At 34.6% G+C, this 24,565-nt stretch overlaps 1 protein-coding gene across 1 annotated transcript in view; it reads left to right on the top strand.

The window, feature by feature from the left end:
* The window catches only part of nlgn2a (neuroligin 2a), a 323,599-nt gene that overhangs the window by 174,150 nt on the left and 124,884 nt on the right, over positions 1-24,565 (top strand). Inside the window, exon 3 of the mRNA XM_056461239.1 lies at positions 6,342-6,395. Within this exon, the coding sequence (XP_056317214.1) occupies positions 6,342-6,395 (54 nt within the window). The remainder of the gene's footprint in view (positions 1-6,341; positions 6,396-24,565) is intronic.

Genomic DNA, 24,565 nt, shown 5'->3' with positions numbered 1-24,565 from the left:
TCTCCCCATAGACTTCCATTCATACGCACGCGAATGCGTCAGACTAGAAACGCAAGGTCATGCGTCAAGTTTCGCAAGTTGCTGCGGTGCAAAGTTCAAGCTTGGTGAACTCTGACCTGCGAAATTGCATCACTTGACTGCGTGAGACCAATCAAAAATCAAAACATGACCTCTCTGGACAGAAATTTAAAACATGAAGCAATCGCTCACTTTTTTAATGTCTAAACATCTTGTTTAATCCCACCCCATTTCGCAGCGCATTACGACAGAATTTCGCACACACAAAGCCCAGCTTTAGTGTGTAATCTGTGATGATGACCTGCAGCTGTGAGAGAGAGAGAGAGAGAGAGAGAGAGAGAGAGAGTGTCCAGTATAGTAAACAGATTCAGCTGTGAGATACAAAGCGTGATGGGAGGTGTAGTCCAGATGAATGACTGGTGAAATTTTCATATAGCTGTTGTTCCATTTAGTGGGTCTGGTGGGTACTCCAGCTAAAACTTGTGACAGGGACAACTTCAACAGATTTTTAACATTATAACGTTATACATTGCCATCTGCTGACTGTAGAAACGATTTCACAGTTCAAGAGACCGAGAAAATTCTCAAAATATTCCATGGGACTTCAGTAGTTCAACTGGAATCATACAATTCTCCAAGAACACTTTTGTGGGAAAAACTGTAACATTGTACAAGAATTCTACCACGCTTTGTCATTTAGAATTTTAAACATTGTTTTCTATGAGGGTACACACACCGGTGTAGCAATGTGTAGAAAACAATGGCTGTTTCTCAATATGCGTTCTTGCGCCCTCGTGTTCTCATGTAACATCATCATCAACTGCCAAAGTTCAGTTCCAAAACTCAAGACTGCAAGAATAGAGGATGCGTGAAAGTTCCCGTATTTGTTCTTGATATCAAGGATGCATCTATGCAGACTTGAGCACAAAACTCACTCGAGAATTCCTTGAAGTCATTGCGGCTGAATAAAGGAGATGGGAAGTCCAGCATTTTATATAGATTTATTATTAAAGTTCAGAGATGTAACTTAATTATTATCTCTGGAGTTTCCCTAAACGAGAAACTAAACAAAGTAAACATTGATATGAAAACTTTATAAAGGCATAAACACATTAAGCGTGTTTATTTGCTGAAATTTGTATAAAGTTAGTTTTATTTGTATTGTGCTACGTATATTTGTAAGGTCTTTATGCATAGCTAAATATTGTGAAAAGGGGAAAAACAATAAATTGCTGTATAAATGCTGTAATGTATAAATGATTTTCAATTAAAAACGCATGAAGGTCATGTGACCATCAGGAGAACCAAGGAGGAACGCAGCATCTCATTTCTCACAGGAGACGTTCTCTGTTCTTCCGATCTCCCGTGTTCGTTCTTCTGAGGTAACTTGGCAAGACTGCTCTCCACAAGAATGCAAGTCCGTTCTCTGCATTCTTGGAACTGAGAAACAGCCAATATAAAGACAGGGTGTGGTGCACCTGGTGTGCGACGTGGTTTTGTCTCCTCATCTACAGCAGGTCATGGAACGAACACCCCAATCTGACGCAGAAGAAATAGGTGAACACAGCCAGTTTTTTGGCACACCGAAGTGTTTTTGGAGCTTCATGTCACATTAAATACTTTGACAATGCACTGAAAAAAAATATTCAAAGATGATTCCTTGGATTTACTAAATTTTTTTACGTTAAGTGGTTGTAAGCAATTTATTTGGGCTGAATTTAAACAAACAAATTAAGTTGAACATTGCATTTAATTTGTCAGGGCAGAGAAGCGAAGATGTTGCGAGCGGAGAACGGTACAATAAAAATAAATAAATACTTGTTCATTGTGACTATAACAACATTCACAAACAAAAATACAAGCATCAGTACTACCCTATAAATGGAGGCACAAAACAATATATTATAACATGTACTGCTAGATGCTCAAAAAAAAGAAATTATTAACATTAATAACATTTTTAATCCTATTTTTATATATCTTGGGCTTGGGCAAAATATTCTTAAGCACTCTTGTCCAAATCATTAGTTTTAGCTGTGAGCAAGAGATGGAGAGGAGCTATTCAGTATTCCGTTTCAGCTGAAAATGTGTGAGATTACTGAAGTAAAGTCTGCAGGAACTTCAGGTTCAAGCCGACTTTAAGACCAGAGGGCAGAGCAAGGTCAGCATCAGGAACTGGGGCTGAAATAATGGATTGTGTAAGCACTTCACCAAAGAGAAGAGAGAAAGGTAGGCCTGGAAAATAAAGGTTATGGTGAGTGAAATGATGAGGAGAGATAGTTTAAAAAAAAATAGGATGGGAAACACACAGCAGTGGAGAGAGGAAATGGATATAAGAAAGGCAAGGGGTGGTCAAATGGATTGGAGGTGGATAATTTAGGTGCAATATCTCCATTCGGGTAAAAATAAGAGTGGGAAGAAGAAATGAGCCTCTTAGATTGGAGGGAATTGATTTTGAAAGGTTGAAAGTCTAAGGTGAGAGAGTAATTCTATATATAACTCTAGAAATTGTGATGATGAAGACATGAGGGAATATATTGTAATACTGCAGTTCAACTTTAATTCAGTAAGGGTGCATTAAATTAATTAAACGTTATGGTAAAACATTTATAATGTTACAATAATGTTCTTATTGAAATAAATACTTTTTTACTGAACATCATTTTCATCCAAGAATCCTGATAAAAATAACGAAATTATATAAATTGATAATAAAATGATGTAGTATTATATATTTTTTCAGCATTGCTACCGATAATTCTTGTGTTCTGAGGTAAAAATATTAGCAGTAATAATAATAGTAATAATATTAATAATAATAATAATAATAATAATAATAATAATAATAATAATAATAATAGTAATGAATTATACAGAATACTGCAATGAAGCTGAAAATGTTTAATTACATTTTATTTCAAATAATTTAAAATAAAAAAACTTATTGATACAATAAATGTTTTTGTGAGCATAAGACACTTCTTTTAAAATCATAAAAAAAAATAAAAAACATATTGACTACAAACTTTTGAAAAGTTGTGTTTGTGTTTATATAAACACATATACACACAATTATTTCATTTCTGTCATGAACACTCTTGGGATTTAGTATGGTAATGAATATGTATATGTAGATCTATTTGGTCTTGGCGGTATGGATCTGCTACGGGTCTATGCGTGTAAAGATTTTGGACATCTTTTTGGACACTTTTAGTGCTTCCACACAGTTTGTTGCTATTATAAATTACCCATGTCTTTAGGTAGTTCATTATGATGTGATTTACCTCTTCACTTCCATGTGCGATTCGATTGGACAGGAATCACAGGACTGAGTTTTCTAATCCCCTTAGACAATAAAAAATAAAGTTGTGGTTGCAGGTTGAAGTATTGGAGTAAAAATACTAATACTGCACTAAAAATACTCAAGGGAAAGTAAAAGTATACATTTTTAAAAGCTAGATTAGTTACAATTCCTGAGAAAAACTACTGAAGTACAGTAGTTTGAGTATTTGTAATTTGTTACTTTCCACCACTGTATATATGTTACCCCCGTAGCAGATCAAAACACAGGTGGAGCTGGGGTATAGGAGGGTCTTTGATAACGTGCCACAGCTTAAACAGCATAGAATGATGCAGAGCTTTTAAACTGAGCAAGCGCCATGTAGTTAATGGCGCAGGAGCAAATTAGGTGACAAAAGAAAAAGTATTATTTCATATTATGCGTTTATCATTTATACTGTGGTGTCACAAAATACATTGTTTACTGTATTTTTTTTTACTGTATCATAATTAATATGAACGTAATATTACAGACCATTATGGGGATGCAGACAGAAACACAAATAACAGCATTGTGAGAAAGTTGCAATCTTGAAAGTATGTTTACATTTAGCACTTTATTTATGTTTTAGTTGTGAAAATTGTTTTATGTATTGTTTTATATTTCTTTTATATTTTGAATGGAACGTTTGCCTTGAAGTTCTAAATAAATTGATAAACATGATCACATATGAGTATATTTCATATATTTCATATGAGTATATAGCTTAAAATGAAAGATAAAATAGCAGTTATACGTTATACAAGTATAAGTTTTCTTATTTTGTGATTTATGTTTTTATTTTATTTTATTTTTTTATATTTTTGAATTGCATTATGGGAGCTTGATCTTTCTTCCAACAACTTTTAACCTTAAAATGTTGGGAAAAACTGACTTTTATTAACCTTTTTAATAGTTTAAAGTGATATATTGTCTGGGTTGGTGTTGTATATTCTGTTACAAAAACCTTGTACAAACTCCCAGTACATCTTTTGTTACTTTACAGACATATTTCTCCTACATTATATTATTTCAAATCACTAAAATGTCAATAAAAGTCACTTTGTTAAACTGTAGAGTTGAATTTTCAACATCAAAAGTCGACAAAGCAGAAATCTAGATCCCATGATGCAATTCACAACTGTTAATACACGGAAATTTGATAATTAACTGATTTTTTTTACAGTGTATAATATAAACTATTAATCGACTGAGTTTACTATCATGATATATTTAGTTATCAGGATATAATATGGCTCATATCATGATATGAGATTTTAGAAAAATCTTTTATTTTTGATGTTTAGATGCATAAATTTAGCCTGTTCAGTTATTGAATTTCATAAAATTTGCATCCATAACCTTTAAATTGGATTTCTACCTATAGTCTGATTTTCTTTTGACAGCAAGCGCAGCAGATTCTCTCCTGTGGTGGCAGTAAAGTGGCGTCAGTATAGTGGACTCACAGAGGCATCTGTAAACTCACTAGCAGATGGCAGGACTGTCTCTCCTGTGTGCTTGATTGACAACATATTTCCCTTTGGTCATCCAATACACACATTGTCCCTGGATTTACTCTATCTCTACCAGAGCGAGAGTGATCTGACCTGTCTTTCTCACACATTCATGCACTCTTTCTCTCTATCCATTTCTTTCCCCCCCTTTAAAGTCTGGAAAGGACAGCCATGTCCAGTAGAGAGACCTCTTCATTATTTTTCTATCTCTATTTTACTGTGTTTCTCTCTTCTGCAGATGCTTTTCAGGTCAGCTCACAAAGAAAGGAGCCAAAAAGGGTCTAAAAATATCTTTATAATGCATTCTCTGTATCTCTGCAAAAAAAAAAAAAGATTTGTTCCTTGAGGTTAGAAGCCTTTCTAATCTTTAATGCCTATTTGTACCTGACTGTTAAGTAAACTAAAGAACAAAAAAATTCTGGATGTAATGGATTTACTAGATATGTGTTTAGGTGTTTGTTGGACCACTAGTCTTCATTTCTTATTCTTATTGTTGTTTTGTTATATCATTTAATATAATATAATATAATATAATATAATATAATATAATATAATATAATATAATATAATATAATATAATATAATATAATATAATATAATATAATATAATATAATATAATATATTCTAGGTCATTTTAGGTAGTGTCAAGTTAGACGCTAAATTCCCGATTTTTATTGTGATGAAATTGTTTACAAACAATACTTTCAAAGATTAATCTTTACTGGTGTATTTCTGTTTGCAAGTGTTTCAGAACATTAAATAACAATCATATTTATTCAAGGCATTATTACTAAGAGCTTGTGGGTATTGAAGTTGTGTTTTTGTGCTGTGTATGTATAGAAAGGCTTCAGTTTACACAAAAAGACAACAGTGTCAACACAGTGTGTGTACTGTATTTGTGAGTGCGGCACCCTCTGCTTCTGTTTCCCCAGAGGCTCTGTGTGTGTGTGTGTGTGAACACGTGCCTGGTGTGTTCTGCCCTCCTTCCCTCAGGTCCTCTTTTCTAGCACCTCTCACATTTTCAAAGCGAGGCGGATGATAGTTTGACCGCAGCTAGAGGAGCGACTGGGGTGGGAATGGGAATTCTTGTTTTTCATACCTCAGAGGTTAATTCCCGATTCCTCTGCATTGATTTTTCCTTCATCCCCGGAAGCCGAACAAGCGGTCGTAACTGTAGCGAGTAAAGCAGGCGTTAACGAAAAGGCCTGCGAGAACAATGGCGAGAATATTCACAGAGCTGACATCAAACTTCTTTGATCTTGTAGCCGATTGTGTCTTTCTTGTTATTCTGTGTTTATGATGCTTTTTGTTGTTTGCCTTTGCTTTGCTTTTTGTCACCTCTTGAAAAGAATGAGAACAATAACCTCTTGCTGATTTCTTGGTTTTTGCTCTTTCTTGTTTTCTTTTTTGATTTTTCTCTTGCCACAGTAATCTTCTTTTTTTGAATTTTCTCTTTTCTCTTTTTCCCTCCTTTTTGTCTTAACCCTAGGTCCACTCACAAAAAAACACGATGAATCGACACTCAACCGGCCCCGAGATGAAGGTATTTTTGTTGCATGTTTTTCCTTTTTTCTTGTCTTTTTTTTTTTAAAGAGAGTCTTTTTTTGGAGAATTAAACAGCCTTTCTTTGGTAGTGATGAGAGCCACATGTGCATACATATATATATGTGTGTGTTTGTGTTTTTGTGTGAAACTTTCTCGTTTGACTTTGGAGAGAGACACGCAACTTCTGAAGGGAAAAAGGAAACCCTGTATCTTGATTAAATGAGAGAAGAACAGTGGTTTTGAAATGTAATACCCCGATAGCGCTGTCTGAAGCACAATTTTACTGCAGTTGCTTTATGATGTTTTTCAAAACCCTGAGCGATTATTAGGCTTTAAACTTATCTCCAACTCTCACAAAGACAAAGAGGTGTTTTCACTGGGTTTTGTCAGTGTGAATAGTTGTCTGGATGCCGTAGTAAAGACCAACCAATAAATCTGAGAAATAAAATGCTTCAGTGGGGAGAAAAGTCAGAAAAGCGCAGATACACACACATGGATCAGCACATTTTGTCATCTTTTATCTTGGATATTGCTATTATTGCTGTTCGTTTTTTTGAACTGCTTTCTTGAGAGCAATGTGTGCTTTTTTGCCCTGATGTTCTTTCTTGTGTTTACCAAAGACTGTGTTTTGTTTTTTTCTTCTTTTTTTTTTTCTTTCCTCTCAGTCTTGCTGGGGTTTTTTTACCTGTAGTTCTTTGGGAGTGTGACAATTGGGATTTAAAAAAAGCTCTGCAAATATTTCCCAGTTTTACTTCTCCTCAAGTTGACATTCAATGGTTTCATTGCATTTATAAACTGTTGGTTGGATCCTTGAAAGCTTCTGGCCTGTCTTGATCTGAATTGTTGACCCATGAAGGTTTAATCAGTACTGCGTAACACTGTGTCCTAGCTATACACGATGCAACAAGATTCCAGCGACAAGCAATTTGTCTGTTCACACCAAACGTGATGTGACATGGCAGAAACATTTAAATAATATGTTAACACTCACAACCAAATGGTAAGTTTCATAATCAATACATGTTTAACCTCTTTAACATTGTTTAAAGTACACACTGTAGGCAACTGAGTGACGGATGATGTTGAGTCACAGTTCTGACTTTCATTTTCAAACTGTTTGCTAGTTATTTTATTTAAGATCTGAGTTGAACTGTTTGCTGCTGCTTTCAGTATGGAAACAAGTGTCCAGTAAAATGGTCTTCAAACTCACTACATTTACATGGACATCAATAATCGAATTATTTGCCTTAATTTGAATGACAATAATCTGATTGTGTTTACATGAGTTGCTTTTTGAATGTTTCTTTCATGATCCTTTTTTACATGTTATAGCACATAATTTGATAAATGTCATTGCGTCATCACGCTATCCACATTTCCTCTGGTGTTTTATGTAATTTCAGGTGTTTAATTTTCAATTTGTAGACTTTAACTGGAGTTTGGCTCTTTCACTTTCATTAAGGAACATTTCGTTCATGCCCCATAAAAAACGAGATATTGGATGCGAGTATGAACTGCTGGAAGTGTTGTTTTCATGGAATTAGACACCGCGCACCTTATGGAAAAAAACTCTTTATTTGGCGATGTGTTTGTGATCATTCACTGACTCGGTAGGTGCAGAGAATAGTGTTAAACAGCGTGTGTGTATAGACTATCCTGTCTCAAAATGAGACAAAATCCTACACGAAGGTAATAGTTTGATTGCGGTGTTTACATGTCTGTACTGCACTTCAATAATGTGACTAAAATCAGCATTCTTATCATGTCTTAATTTTATTTCTGTTTAGGTTTGATTATGACCTTAAACGGATAAAATGAATAAAAAGTCAATGTTTACATGGTAAACTCTTAATCAGAGTCCTGTCTTAATCGATTATTGGCGTCCATGTAAATGTACTCATTGGTAACAACATTGAAGAAAGCACATAATCAGCACCTGAGGTGATCCTTTTTATAGTAGTTTATGCTGTTGTTTATGCTGTTGACATCGTAGAAAAACAGAAACAGTTTATAAAACAGAAATTTCACTCAACGAAATCAAAAACAAAGTCACATGTTGGAGTGTCTGAAGTTAGGACATGATGTAACTCTATTATAACTTTAAGCCAGTCATAACTAGTCTGCATGACAATGATACAGTAAGTTCAAAGAAGAAAGATCTCGGATAAAGGCCAACCTTAAAGATTTGTTGTGATTGTTAATCTCTCTGTCCATTTGTCAATTCATAAGTTATGTGACATACATATAAATTAATATCTCAAAGGAATATATTTACTTGTACTTTATATACCTGATTTATGAATTGTTTTACCAAGGTTTGTCAAATTGCATTGCATCTATGGACATTTTCCAGGGCCAAAGATAACATTCTATTTTGGTGTCTGCATCAAAATCATTTTACGCAAGTGAGTTATATATATTTGAAATGCATATTAAATGTAAGTTAAGTGTTTAATGTTTAAAAATAATTCTTACATAAAAGAATTGAAGAATAAAAAAATAAAAGAACAAGTCATCATACTACATTTCATGCATCAAATGGGTAAAACGCTTTGAAGGATTGTTGCAAAATATATATAAAAATATTAATGACAATTAAATATTATTCGAAGATCCACTCGTAGAGTCACTTAATATGTCATCAATTTTGTATTATTCTAAATCCTTAGTTAATAAACTATTATTTGTGAATCATGTTTAAAAAACAATAGGCGCTGATAGCCTAGTGGTTAGTGCTAGTGGTTAGAACTAGTGGTAGTGGTTAGCCTAGTGGTTAGAGCCCAGGTGCTCGCTGCGACCCAAGGTCGATTTTTCGGCTCGAGGATGTTTGCCGATCCTTCCCCTATCACTGCTCCCCACACTATCCTGTCTGTTAATGTTCACTGTCCTATCAATAAAGGTGAAAACCCCTAAATAAACATTTTTAAAAATGTGTATAATGTAATTTTTTTACTTGGAAAAAAAATGAAAAACAAAAAAATTGTAATGTACAAAATGGTCAAGGGTTTACACTTTTATTGTTTTGATGCTCAAAACTATTGTCTTTCACTCACATACACGAATATGTATCTACAGTACTTATATACATAATTTTTCTGTCTGTATGTACAAATATCATTTATTCATTTTCTTTTCGGCTTAGTCCCTTTATTAAGCCGGGGTCGCCACAGCGGAATGAACCGCCAACTTAGCACATGCAGCGGATTCCCTTCCGGCCGCAACCCATCTCTGGGAAACACCCATACACACACTCACTCACTCACACACACTACGGACAATTTAGCCAATTCACCTGTACCGCATGTCTTTGGACTGTGGGGGAAACCGGAGCACCCAGAGGAAACCCACGCGAACGCAGGGAGTACATGCAAACTCCACACAGAAACTTCAACTGACGGAGCCGAGGCTCGAACCAGCAACCTTCTTGCTGTTGAGGTGACAGCACTACCTATTACGCCACTACGTCGCCCTATGTACATATATAAATATTCAAAATCATTAGACTGCAAAATTTTCCCTTAGGGTTGAGATTTAGGGTCTAAATGGCTTCGTCTCCATTTAGCATGATTAGCATAATTAGCTTTGATACAAGCAATTGTTTTCTCAATTCGCTAGCTAAATATATACGAGTGTTTGTCAGGTTTTTTATGTTATTTGCGTGCATGTCAGTGTTAAGCTGCTAAAAACAGGATTGATTTTAGCTTTGGCCGCAGGTTTGTGCATGTGTCTAAGCGAGCGAGTGTGTGATTAGTGTTCGCTTCAGCCCAAGGGTGGGTGTACAGACAAAGGTGTGTGTCCACCTGAGCCCAGCTCATTATTCAGGCTGTGTGTCACATCATTATCAACACTCACACACTTGAAATGTACAGCTTCATGCTCGCTTTCCCTCGTCTCACCTTGCGCTCGTGTCACACACGCTTTATAAATCGTTCAGGCAGACAGTGTTGAGCACAACTTCTCACTCAACACCAGTCTATCAACACCTCGGCCCAGATCTGGTGAACTGAAAGATGAAGACTTTAGGACCCTGAATGCATGGACTCCTCATCCCTGTCCGCAGTTGCCCTAAACAAGGCCATCTGTTTGGAGTTTGTGTTGTTCATGGCTCACCTCACTCAGGGTCTCGGGATCATGATGCTTCGATTCATGTAGGACAGTTAAAAAATAGGGATAATAATATAATATAATATAATATAATATAATATAATATAATATAATATAATATAATATAATATAATATAATATAATATAATAATATTGATGCATTTCTTATAAAGACAGTTAGCAACTATTTTCATAGGCTTGTGTTTTGTAATGTAGACGGTGTAAAAATAGTCAAATTTCATGACTGTTCTCTACTTCATTTTACAGAACGACTAACACAAACAACAAACACATAAAACAACATGCACAGGCAAGGCTGATTTGATGGCAACATATAAAATCTTGATACTTTAAAAAATAAACAACATCCCACAGCTTGAACAAACTTTAGTATAGATTTTATGAATCTGAACACAACAAAACAAACACCTTCATACCACACCAACTAGACCTTGCTCCTTTTGATATCACCACTATCAGCACTGAGCCTGGTCAGTACCTGAATGGGAGACCATGTGGGAAAACTAGGTTGCTGTTGAAAGTGGTGTTAGTGAGGCCAGCAGGGGGCACTCAACCTGTGGTCTGAACACCGTCTTTCGGATGGGACGTTAAACCGAGGTCCTGACTTTATGTGGTCATTAAAAATCCCATGGCACTTCTCGTAAAGACTAGGAGTGTAACCCCGGTGTCCTGGCCCAATTTCCTCCATCGCCCCTTACAGATCATGGCCTCCCAGTCATCCCCATCCACTAAAATTGGCTCTATCACTTTTCTCTTTACCTACAACATAGCTGGTGTGTGGTGAGTGCACTGGTGCCAATGTCCTGTAGCTGCAGTCGCATCATCAAAGTGGATGCTGTACACTGGTAGCAGTGTAGAGAGACCAACACCCCCCACCCCACCAAACGTAACGCTGTTTACTGTGTGTAACCACAGATACAGGGACACTGGAGCATTTTAAAACCGCAATTAATCAGCTGATCGCTCGTATGTTAAATTATAGACAAACAATTGTCTATAATGATTGTCGTAACTTTAAAATGCTCCAGTGTCCCCGTGGCTGTGTTTAAATGCTGTAAACAGCGGTCAGTTTGGTGAACCGATGACCTTCATGGCCAGTCACAGTGATTTTTGTTGAACAAGTGAACACAATGGTAAATCAGCAGTGTTTAAGAACATGCTCAACAGCGCTCAAATGTTCACGGGAAATTAATGTTTTTTTACATTTCAATATAATATATATATATAATTCCTAGGCCATACAAAACAAATGCGCTACATAAATACACATTACATTACATTAGATTACATTACATTGCTCTATCGTTATAGACACACCCCTTAATGTCTATTGGCTGCAAGTGTGTTTTGGAATTCTGTCTGACATTATGACATTTTTCAAATATTGCTTATAGTGCACCTTTAAAGGTCTTGTGATGTGCTTTTTGATGTTTGACATAATTCAAAGACACAAAAAAGTGAAGAAAGGGTGGGACTTTAGCTCCACCTCTTTTACAAAAACAGCTCATAGCAGTGTTTTTATTACAGCTCTACCAATGTGAGTGGTTGAGATCAAATGTGTCAAATGGAAAGCAAATAAGAAGCATCTTGAAGGGGGTGGAGCATTTGATTGGTCATCATGGTAGAAAACAGTTGATTATATTATATTATGTTATATTATATTATATTATATTATATTATATTATATTATATTATATTATATTATATTATATTATATTATATTATATTATATTATATTATATTATATTGGAGCTTTTTGGGGACGACGCAGTGGCTCAGTAGGGAGTGCTGTCGCCTCACAGCAAGAAGGTCGCTGGTTTGAGCTTCGGCTGGGTCAGTTGGCGTTTTTGTGTGATGTTTGCATATTCTCCCTGCATTCGCATGGGTTTCCTCCGGGTGCTCCGGTTTCCCCCACAAGTCCAAAGACATGCGGCACAGGTGAATTGGGTAAGCTAAATTGTCCATAGTGTATGAGTGTGAATCAGTGTGTATGGATGTTTCCCAGAGAAAGGTTGCAGCTGGAAGGGCATCCGCTGCATATGCTGGATAAGTTGGCGGTTCATTCCGACCCCAGATTAATAAAGGGACTAAGCCAAAAAGAAAATGAATGAATGAATGAATGAATGGAGCTTTTTGAAGATTTGTTAAGAAAATGAAGTATGTGGTGACGTGAAAAAAATCATTGATCCATTTAGGCGCAAATGACAAACTGCAAACTTCAGATGTTTATATTAGTTTTATATTTTCTAAATGCAAATTTTCTCACAATTTTAGTGCACAGAAATAGAATAGCTAATAGAAAACCTTAAAACTAACAAACTGAAACTAACATCAAAAAATATATATATTTTAATTTCATGGGACCTTTAAGACTATATGGCCTGTTTTCAACTCATGGCCCACCGCATATTATTGACTCACTGATTTACTGTTCCACACATTAAGCTAATCAAAACCATATTTCCTAAGATGGGACCAAGGAAGTTTGAGAGGATTTGGTGACATGACACCGCAGCTTTAATAAACCCATAGTTTCACTCGCATTCATGTATAACCTACAAATACTAGACTCTAGGTTCCCTTACTTTAGGGTAATTCATCCTTTATGGCACTTATGCAGCAGAGCAGAAGAAATGCTGGTGGGGTTTCTTTTTAGGTTCCATGGTTTTATCAAAATGTAAATGTATAATTTTATAAAACTAAAAAATTTGATAAATAAAAGATTATAATATATCATGTAGATGTTGTCTTCAGCCTGAGTCGCCTTGATTAATGAGGTCACTGATAAACAAGAGATCAGCATAACCTCTTAGTTTGCTGCTGAATTTCAATAAAGCTTAATCGTTGAGTAGAAGTTGGTACTTCATTGGTTTCTGAACAAGTCTTTCACGGATGGTTAGTCTGATTTATAAAACAGATTAGCACAAGCAAAACTACTGTGGCAACAGCAATCACTGGCTGATTGGTTGAGGGACTTTGTGTAGTTCAGCCTAAAAAAAAAGCTAGATTTATTGGGCTGTTTGGAGAGTTCAGAAAAGTGTAGTGTTTAACAACAGTCATAACTTATTAAAACAGTTCACTGGCCAAATAAATTAACTTTGGATAAATATTTTAAAATAAATAAAACAATTTGAATTTTAATGTGATTAAATTAGATTATGCAGTGATTTATTTATGAAGAGAACAGATGAACAGGGAATGTGCATTTAACAGCACACAAAGCAGATTTGTGTGTGCTCTTTTTTTTTTTTGTAAAAGTGTCAGCAGAAAACACTAAAAAACAATGTCTGTGCTTAAAAAAGGCCAAATATGAGCAAAATAATATATAACAATATACAAAATATATAGTGTTACTGTGAGTTTCCTTAACATTAATAATCAATCATCAACAATCAAGATTATAATGTTGTTAGAACTATTTTAAATTAGTATTCATATCAATAACTGTATTTGCATTAAAAAATACCATATCTTTTGTTTTTTGGAAAGAGTATTGGTAACTATTTATTTTGATGGTCCAATTGAGTATTAATTGACTGTCTGCTTACCATCTTTTGGTCTGTTTCAGCTTTGTTTCAGTTAAGGGAAATAATTTTTAATGGTTTTAGTTTTAAGTTTTAACAACGCTGGTGAGAAAACATTTAGTGCTTCGAATCTGAGCAGGGCAGCAATCCTTCAGATGAAGATAAACTGACAGCAAATGCAAATCTGTATGAGCGGAAGGGATAATCCCACAGTATATAGATCCGCATGTTTATTTACTCAAGCTAAAAGGCACATCTGTCAGAGCTTGCTTCTAGATTTAGGCCTAATTGATAGCATTCTCAGTATTTTGGGGATTTGACTTTTAAACTTTCTACTCCAAATTGAATCAAAATGTTAATGCAGCATAAAATAATTTGACAATAAGAAGCACAGTATCATAGTTTGTTTGTAAAGAGACGCATAAAATGGAAATATGCGGTTGTTGATGGGTCGTGATGAGCTGTTCTGTAACCTCTACAGTGTTCAGCACTGCACATACATTCATCATTAGAACTGTAGTGCCACAGAACTGCCGACACACTTCTGCGAGCAATAGATTTGCTGTCGCCCCGAAAACACATACGCACGCACACACACACGCACACTGTTACCATTGGGTTTGATTGTCTGACACAGACTGCGCTGTATTTGTGTGTGCATGTGGGTGCTATATCTGATGAAGGTGCTGAGCTGGAATCAGCAAGAGAGTGATCCGTCAAGTTCTCTTGCACTTTGCCGATCCCTCACTCTTTCCCTGCCTCTCTTTTTTTCCCCGGTTTTTCTAAACAAATTTCCTGATCTTGATTCAAGGGCAGATTGTGATCCTGTAGGGCCCAGGGCACCAGGCTTTTCATAATTGCAATTTTAAGAAGATGTGAATAGAAATTATAATCTATATGAAATTATAAAATTTTAAATTACAAATAGACGGAATAAGGTAAGTAAAGTAAGACCATTACATATAAAAATTGACACATATGGCCCTATCATACACCTGGCACAATTAGACACAAGACGTGTTTGACATGATTTGTTGCTGTTTTCAGAACCCTAATTTTCAGGTTTTGCGCCACATTGTTTAAATAGCAAATCCATTTATGCCACTATGTGCACTCATGGGTTTGCCGATCTATAAAGGTTGTGTGTTATGGCACATTGTTGGCGTGCTGCTATTTTAAAGAACTGAAATAGACCATGCCATTGACCAACTAAAAGCTGTCTGTTATAATTGTTTTAATAAAAACAAGTTTAGATTTGTCCACCTGTTGGGTTTTGGAGACATATGCATCACTAAATGGAGCATGAGAATAGGGCGTATGTTTGGATATAACAGTTTTTTGACCACACTTCAATCTTATTGTTCATTTATTCATTTGCTGGAACTTAAAACTGAATTTAGAAATCGTTTTGAAACAAATCTTTGCGTTTAACAAATGAAATTAAATATGTAAGCTAATGGATGTCTTCAGTGGAGTGAATACAACACCGTTTCATTATCCTCAAAAGTAAAGTGGTAAAGTAAAGAGAAAGTAAAGAAGCCGAATGAAGGAGGCTCATTCTTTATCCTCACGCTGCAGGCGGTCTGTTTAACTTTTTTCTCACCAGTGAAGCATTCAGTTTTTCCCTTTACAAAGTCCGCCATGTAAATAGCAAATCCCCCATGGTGCAACACAACTGACTCTTAAAGGGAATGAGAGACTCTAATTGGTTTAATGCATGTTATGCTCAAAACACACCAATGACTTATTAGATGATAAGCACAACCCACAGAAAAAGCACAACCCAGTGCTCATGCACCGGGGCGCAGAGCGTATTTTTCCGTCCTTAAAATAGCGGATTCAGACGTTAAAACAGAGCTCTTAATGTGCATTGCATTTGTGTGATACTAATCGTATATTAATCTTATTAAAAGAATAAAGAAAGAAATGTAATAATGTAATAAATGAAGTAACAAAAAGCATCAGTCAATGACACGCATTCACAAGAGCACCAGGGGGCGTAATACAGAATTAAGGTATGTTAATTTAGGTCTTAAAAGCACACTCTAATTTTATTGAAAACAGGATCATTTTACAACTCCCCTAGTATTAAAACAGTTTAGTTTTACCACGTTTGAATCGATTCAGCTCATCTCCGGGTCTGACGGGAGAACTTTTAGCTTAGCTTAGCTTAAATCATTGGATCAGTTTAGCATCTTGCTCAAAAATGTCAAAAAATGCTAATTGTCCTTTTGTTTTCCAAATTTAAAGTTGGCCGGTTCTACAGTTAAATCGTGTACTAAGACCTATAGAAAATGAAAAGTTGCTATTTTCTGGTGTAATTTTCCCATTCTGGTGTAATAATTGTCGTACCATGGCTGCAGCAGATGCAATGATTTATGCTAAGCTAAGCGTTCTCCTGCCAGATCTGGAGATTGGCTGAATGGATTCAAAAATGGTAAAACTCAACTGTTTAACTCTAGGCGAGATGTAGCATTAGCCTTTTTTCTTTTTAATGTTTTTCTTAACCTAATATATTATACATTATTATTATTAAAATTTTATTTTATTTTATTTTTTTTGCATATTCATATTTCAGGAGCAAATCTTCATTTGAAATTATTGTCCTTTCTTACAAAATTGTATTTTATCTATATTTAGGAAATATTAAATTGTCAGGTCTGTTACCAAGCAACCAACACTGCACAGGCTGCTAATGAGTTAGCCTACACAAAATGGATAGATAAAATTAGCAAGAAAAAAAAGTAAGGCAATTGCACTATAACAGGTCCATGTTATCCATGATGCTTTGTTGGCTTCTATAATGCTGGTTAACTGCAGTTAACTGTAGTGCTAACTGTAACATCTTGTTGCGCAGCAGTGTGTAATTACTTATAAGTGTTCTGTCATTGTAACATCTTCATGGTCCTCCCAGCGTCATTCTAAAGTTAAGCTGAGATTAAATTAAAGTTAAGATGTTTCTGTAATCATAATGTTTATGATGTGTTATAACAAGTTATGAGGTTTAGCACCTTCCTGTCTTTAGTTATAAGATAAGATAACACATTTACTGTAGAAAATGCTGTTCTGTAACAGGATAAGATTTTAAACATAGGATCATCTGTAATACACCCTCAGGTGTCGTGCTGCTAATGTAAAATGCTAACAACATATCTTCGTTTGTGTTCAGGGGGTAAATTACAGAAATATCCTTACATTAAAATGTATCCTTTCTGTTTGGTAATCATGATCATTTCAGTTAGGACCACATTTACAGTAAGACAAAAGCTATTACAAAACAGCATTTACGCAATGTGTTATCTTAACTAAGGGCGTATTCACACTAGGTACAGTGTATTGACCATTCTCATTCATTGAACAGTAAGAAAGATTAATAAACCCCTATGAAACAGTCCCTTAAAAGTGACATCGCGTCTTCAATTTCGGCTCTGGGCACGCTTTGCACTCACACTACAAGGGAACCACGTCAAAGTCCAACCGAACTGCACTCTGGCAGACCTCTATTACCCATTCCAAGGTGGGTCAACTGAACCACGCCTGAGCATGATCTGGAGCACTCACATTTGTCAAACGAACCAGGAAACACACCTGGTTCAGATAGCATAGTGTGAGTGCACCCTAAAGCTAGGAATGTGATATTACAGAAGCATCTTAACTTGACAGAAAATCCTAAAAAACTACTATTATATTATTATTATTATAATTATTATTATTATTATTATTATTATTATTATAATTATTATTATAAATATATATATATATATATATATATATATATATATATATATATATATATATATATATATATATATATATATATATATATATATATATATATATATATATATATATACCATCATAACTAAATTATTAGAAAGCTAAAGGGAAATTTTTGATGATTATAGATGAAGAACAAAGATGTTTAATTGTAGATAAACTCCTGGAAAACCCTGAAGGGCTTTGGATGACCCTGCAGGACGCACCATGACAAAACACTTATAAGTAATTACACAGCACCAAGCAACATGATACTAAAGTTAGCAATGGAACTGCAAGCAGCATTACAAAGTATTAACGGATCTAGCATTCTGACTGTTTTGTGTAGGCTAACTCATTAGCAGCTCTCACGTTATTGGTTGCTTGGTAAACTAAAAGTGGATTGCCAAACTTGATGACACAATTTAAGATTTCCTAGCTGGAGATACAATTTTGTGAGATAGGATAAAAATCCCAAATGAAGTTAAGATTTGCTTCTGAAATATGATTGTTTTTGCAAAAAATCCTAATTTAATGTTTCACATCTTAAGTTGACGTAATGCATACCCTGAAAATAAATAAAGGTCCTAGTAGTTTAGAATGACTTGAGGTAAGTATTTAATGGCAGAATTTTCAGTTTTGGGTACACTTTTTATTTAATTTTTTAAATTAGATTGTTTTTAAATTTCACATTTAAATGTAAAAATAATTTAGACTGAAAAGCAGTTTTTACTGTCCTTTATATATAATTGTAGTATGTATTGACCTTATTTTTCATGTACGAGCAGGTGCAGCCATTTGAATCTCTTTGACTTCCGGTCTCATTCACGTCAATTCATTTTTAGACATTATAAACAGCTCAATACGCTGCTTAATGTTGCAAATATTGTTGATATTTTCTTATTATATTATTCTGCTTTGTCTGTATAGTCATGAACACACTTGTTTACAGAGCAAGTAGTTTGACCGTTTTCTGCCTTTTATTATTCCTAGTCATTTCTTCCATGTAGGCAACTGTATCTGAAGTTCTAAAAACAAGTGCATTTCCGCATTTTAGAATAAGGTCAATATACTTTTTTTTATTTTTGTTTCACTCATTTTATGCACATTTGCATTTACATTTTATTTCTTTTCTATTAAGAGTTTATTTTTATTCCAGATTCAATTTTAGCGATGCATTTTAAGCATATTAAATATCATACTGTTAATGTCAAAAATAATAAAAGTTAGAAGCCTTTTCTCTTTTATACATTATTATAATGGTTATTAATATTTAGCATGGCCTTCTTTACATTTTTTTGTTTTTAGTAATTTTTAATAATTTTATTATTTCTTTTGTTCTGTTTAGCTTTCATGTTTTATTTCAATCTTCGTAAATATTTTACTACTGTAACATCTTAAATGCCATAATCACTGTTGGGCAAGATACTTAAATATGTAGTGAGCTAAGCTATTAGCCACACTACTTAAAATGTAGCTTAACTACACTAAAAGTTATTTACTACATTTAAGCTATTTTTGCAATTTTCATTTTTAAATCGAAGCAACTTAAATTATCATTCATATCTTACTGATCACTAAAACTGTCAATGAATCATATAAGGCAGAATTGTTCAGTTCAGTTATTTGCTGTAAATAATATTGTACTAAACAGAAACAAATTATAGTGTATAACAGCAAAAACAAAAAATCCAATAAAACCAGGTGTTACGCATTTAAAATACTATAGTAATGTATAGTAAAGAAAAATAGTTACGAATAAGCATTAAATTACACTAACTTAGATATTGTAGTATCATTACTAACTATCATGAAATAATAAATGAAATAATAATCATAAAATAATAGTAATTTCTGTAGTATACTTTAGCCTTTACTACAATAAACTATATATATATATATATATATATATATATATATATATATATATATATATATATATATATATATATTAGGGCTGCTCAATTATGGGAAAAACATAATCGTGATTATTTTGGTCATAATTGTAATCACGATTATTCAAAACGATTATCAGTTGAAGTCAAAATTATTCGCCCTCCTGTGAATTTTTATATAAATATATATAAATATTTCCCAAATGATGTTTAACAGAGGAATTTTTCACAGTATTTCCTATATTTTTTCTTCTGAAAAAAGGCTTATTTGTTTTATTTCAGCTAGAATAAAAGCAGTTTTTAATATTTTGAGACCTATTTTGAGGTCAATATTATTAGCCCCTTTAAGCAATATATACTTTTGATTGTCTGCAGAAGAAACTACTGTTATGCAATTACTTGCCTAATTACCCTAATTAATCCTTTGAATGTCACTTTAAGCTGAATACTAGTATCTTGAAAAATACCTAGTAAAATATTATGTGCTGTCATCATAGCAAAGACAAAAGATATCAGTTATTAGAAATGAGTTGAAAATGGTTGAAAATAAATCTTTGCATTAAACAGAAATTGGGGGGAATTGGGAAAAATGGTCGCTAATAATTCAGGAGGGCTAATAATTCTGACTTTAACTGTATATATGCACAGTATATTCCTTCCTGTAAATAAGGGAAATAAATACAATAGAATAAAAATATGAAACAAACTGTGCTTTAAGCATCTTCACTGTAAGAACAAAAAACTTCAGCTACAAAAGTCCTTCAGTCAAGAGCAGTGAGAGATTTTCTCCATTTGTTGTTTGATTCATAATAAAAACAGGTGGCCGGTGGTCACTTTAAGAATACTGCGGCTCTTTCACTTTCACATGTCTTTTGATGCTCAACTTGTTTGTTTATTACACAAATCAGGGTTAATATGAATATTTACTAAACACCGCGCTCTGACACAAATGTGCATGCATTTTACCATTAAAGCACTCACATTAAGATGGCATTAGATATGTGTGCTCCGCTCGCCTCCGAGGCTAAGCGCGCACACACACACAGAAGCATGCGGTCTCGTTCGCGTTTTTAAACATGAATGATTCGAATGTTCATCAATGAATGATGAGCATTCCGTGCTGCAAACGTTATATTACAGTACATGCTTTTATAATGTTCACGTGGAACTGAGCTTTGCACAGCAACAAATGTTTACAACTGGAAAGGTGGCGGTATATGATACAATAATCGTTTATCTCGATTAATGTTTTTTCATAATCGTTAGAAGCCAAAATCGAAATCGGATTTTCAATTAATTGCACAGCCCTAATATTTAATATTCTTTATGGCCAGTGTTGGGCAGTAGCGTCACTACAAGATGACTGAGGGAGAGAAAGTGTATATATATATATATATATATATATATATATATATATATATATATATATATATATATATATATATATATATATATATATATTTATATATATATATATATATATATATATATATATATATATATATATATATATATATATATACAAGGGCGTAGCGGATATTTTAAAAGTGGGGGGATGGCTGTATGAGATTATACGTTCATATATTATTAATCACCTGTTTCTAAATGGTCTATCTCTAAAAGTGTCCCCCCTGGTTGCTACACCCTTGTATATATTTTACCCTTTGCTTTTGTTTTACCTGTTTTCTGGAACCATTCTTTGCCACACTCAAACCCCATCATCGCGGTCAACTCCTCACTGCCTCTCAAGTCCCCCGACGTATGCCTCAAGCTATTGGGCAAACAGCAAATCCACATGGAAGTAAGCAGTCAGAACAAAACATTCCGCCCTGTAGCGTTCATTTTAAGGACTAAATGCAGCCATACGTAGCTCTGGCTACATAATCCATGCTCTCCAGAAATGTATACTCGGGTACGTTTTTACAATGAGCCTGTGTTGAACAAATTAGATAGACTGAATTTAAAGAGCCCCTATTATGGGTTTTTGAAAATGACCTTCCATGTAGTGTGTAACGTGTTAAATCTGAAAGTGTCCTGTGTTTAAAACTATTGATTCATCAAAAAAATTAGTCGACTGAAGAGTTGAGTGGTTCAAACGAATCGTCTTGGTAATGAATCTTAAGCCATGTCGGCTCAGATTTGTTGTGCGCACAGATCCGAGAAGAGACACCCCCCCCCCCCCCAGCCCCACCCACAAACACTGCAGAAAGAAAAAGAAGACAAACACTGTAGCAGATCCCTGTTGAATCGTGTCGCGAAAATGCTGTGCTCTAAAGTGTGTCGGAAAGTTCGTGTTATTTTCCCTACCCAAAGATGAGGCTGTGAAGAGTCAGTGGTTAAAGTTTATTTTGCTTCCTTTAAGGAAGGATCAGAAAAGACTATTGATGTCATCGGACCAATCAGCGCAGATTAGCATAATGCTAAGGAGAGGTTTGGGAACAAATGAATCGCTGAACGAATCATATGGGAGTCGTTGGGATAATTAGGTAAAAATTGTAAGAGGCTAAATTATCATATGCTTTTGTTTATATGACAAAACATGTCTTTTTGACTCAAGAAGGTCCATACTGACTCCAAAGGCAAATACTGATAAGATCAGGGCTTGGTATGTGGACTTTGGGAGTTTTACGATGTGGTCACATGTTGATTGGTCAGTTTGAATGTCTCCTCATTTGGGCTTTAGTCACATGGTCAAGAAACAGTTCGAACCGCTGTGGTTTTAAACCCAGAAATACAGATGGTGCCGAAACCCGGGAATAAGGGCATTATTAATAGCTATAAATGTGGGAGAGCGTTGATATTATGTGATTGTATTGTATTGCAATATGGAACAGTTAAGTGTTGATGTTAAATCAAAAGTAATTCAGAAATACTTGATAATGAGATGATTTGATGACAATAATTCTCTATGGTTACAACTGAATTAGTTACAAAATAACTGTATAAAATGATCAAATATGAAATGATAAAACATATGATATAAATTGTACCCAGCTTAAATGTAAAATTAAAGTTACCAGAGGTAGAAGGAGAGACACAGGGGGAGGGAGAGAGAGACAAAGAGAGCAGGCCCAGAAGTTAGCCTGATTGCAGTAGAGTCAAAGAAGATTCACTCCAGAGGAGCAGAGGAGGAAAGCAGACCAGGAAAGACAGGCCAGGAAAAGAAAAGAGGCAGAGCAGTGTTTTACCACCTATTTTGTATCTTTCTTGACCATGTGACTAAAGCCCAAATGCTGAGACATTCAAACAGACCAATCAACATGTGACCACATCATAAAACTCCCAAAGTCCACATACCAGTCCCTGATCTTATCAGTATTTGCCTTTGGAGTCAGTATGGACCTTCTTGAGTCAAAAAGACATGTTTTGTCATAAAAACAAAAGCATATGATAATTTAGACTCTTACAAAATAATGCATATTATAAGACAATAAAAAGTGTTATTTGACCTTGCATGCATATCAGACTGTTGCTGGAAACCCCCAAAACCAAAATATTTTAATGTATAATAGGGGCTCTTTAAACAAACAAATAAATTAAATTTAGTAATGTTCAACTTTTTTTCAGTGTAATGTTGCCAAAAATGTCAGTATTTCCTTCTCTCACTACTGTATGTGTGTGTGTTTGTGTGAGAGAGATAGAGAGAGTGAGAGAGAGAGATTCTGTGTGTGTGCAAGTATAAGTGTGTGTGTGTGGTGTATTTGCCCTGTAGGCATTGATGTGTGCTGACGTCTAACTATTCGCATGTTCTCTTTCATTAGCATTAGTGCTGTACCTCCATGATCCCTGATCCTCAGAGAGTCGAGCCTCACAGCTCCCCCTAGGAGGAAACCACATCATCTATACATTACACCACAAAACCCACATCTGCTGCTCTGTCATTTCACAGCGTAAACGACAGAACATAAAGAGAGAGAACTAAAGTGGTGAACTGGAAAAATGGCCAGACAGCAACATTAAAGGCAGAAGTATGAGAATAAAAGGAGAACTTCACTTACCTATATAGGCATTAGAGTTGAGAAATGTCCTACTTCTGTCAGATCTCTTTCTTGGAGAGCAGGTTAGATGAGCTGGCGGGAAAAGACAGAGGGAGAAGGAGAGATCAAATCACTGTGACACTGTAATAGAATAATTCATGTTCGGATTTCACCAGCGAGTTCTTCAATAGACATTTGCAAAGAGAGGGAAACAACATCTTTAACATTCAGATGTATTGATTATTAATAAATATGCCGAGGCGCAGCTAGAGATGTTGTGTCGCCCCCACGCTTGGCATCGCTCGCTCCTTCAGGCTTTCTTCTATTATTCTCAATATCGCTCTTATAAAATGCAGAGATGCTCCAGCACACTCTGAAGGACATACTTGAACATGACATTGTGATTTGTACAGTCCATCATTGAAAGTGGAGATCGTGTAGAGTACAGTAAAGAGGTTGGACAAAATGGTCTTTTATTATTTCTTATATCTACATTTGTGAGAAATGGGTCATTGAGTTACATAATAAAATAAAAATAATATAGGCATAACAAAATGTTATTATAACAAAATAAAATGACACAGATTACATACAATAATAAAGTAGAAATTGTTGCTAATATTAAATCAATGTATATTGTTATTAATAAAATAGTAGCATTATTAATTAACTAATATAAATTAATATAAAGTATGTAACCTTATTAAACGTCTGTCTGTCTGTCTGTCTGTCTGTCTATCTATCTATCTAGCTGTCTAAAATGAAATTTAGCTTTGTTCTGATGACAAATATATGATAATAAAATAAATCAATAAAAATAAATACAATAATAAAAGTAAAAAATTTTTACTATTTTACAGTTTTTCTCACAACACTATTCACATTTGCACA

Source organism: Danio aesculapii, chromosome 7, assembly GCF_903798145.1.
Source record: "Danio aesculapii chromosome 7, fDanAes4.1, whole genome shotgun sequence".
Lineage (NCBI taxonomy): Eukaryota > Metazoa > Chordata > Actinopteri > Cypriniformes > Danionidae > Danio > Danio aesculapii.
Note: the sequence above shows the minus strand (reverse complement) of the source record. Positions and strands in the feature narration are given on the sequence as shown.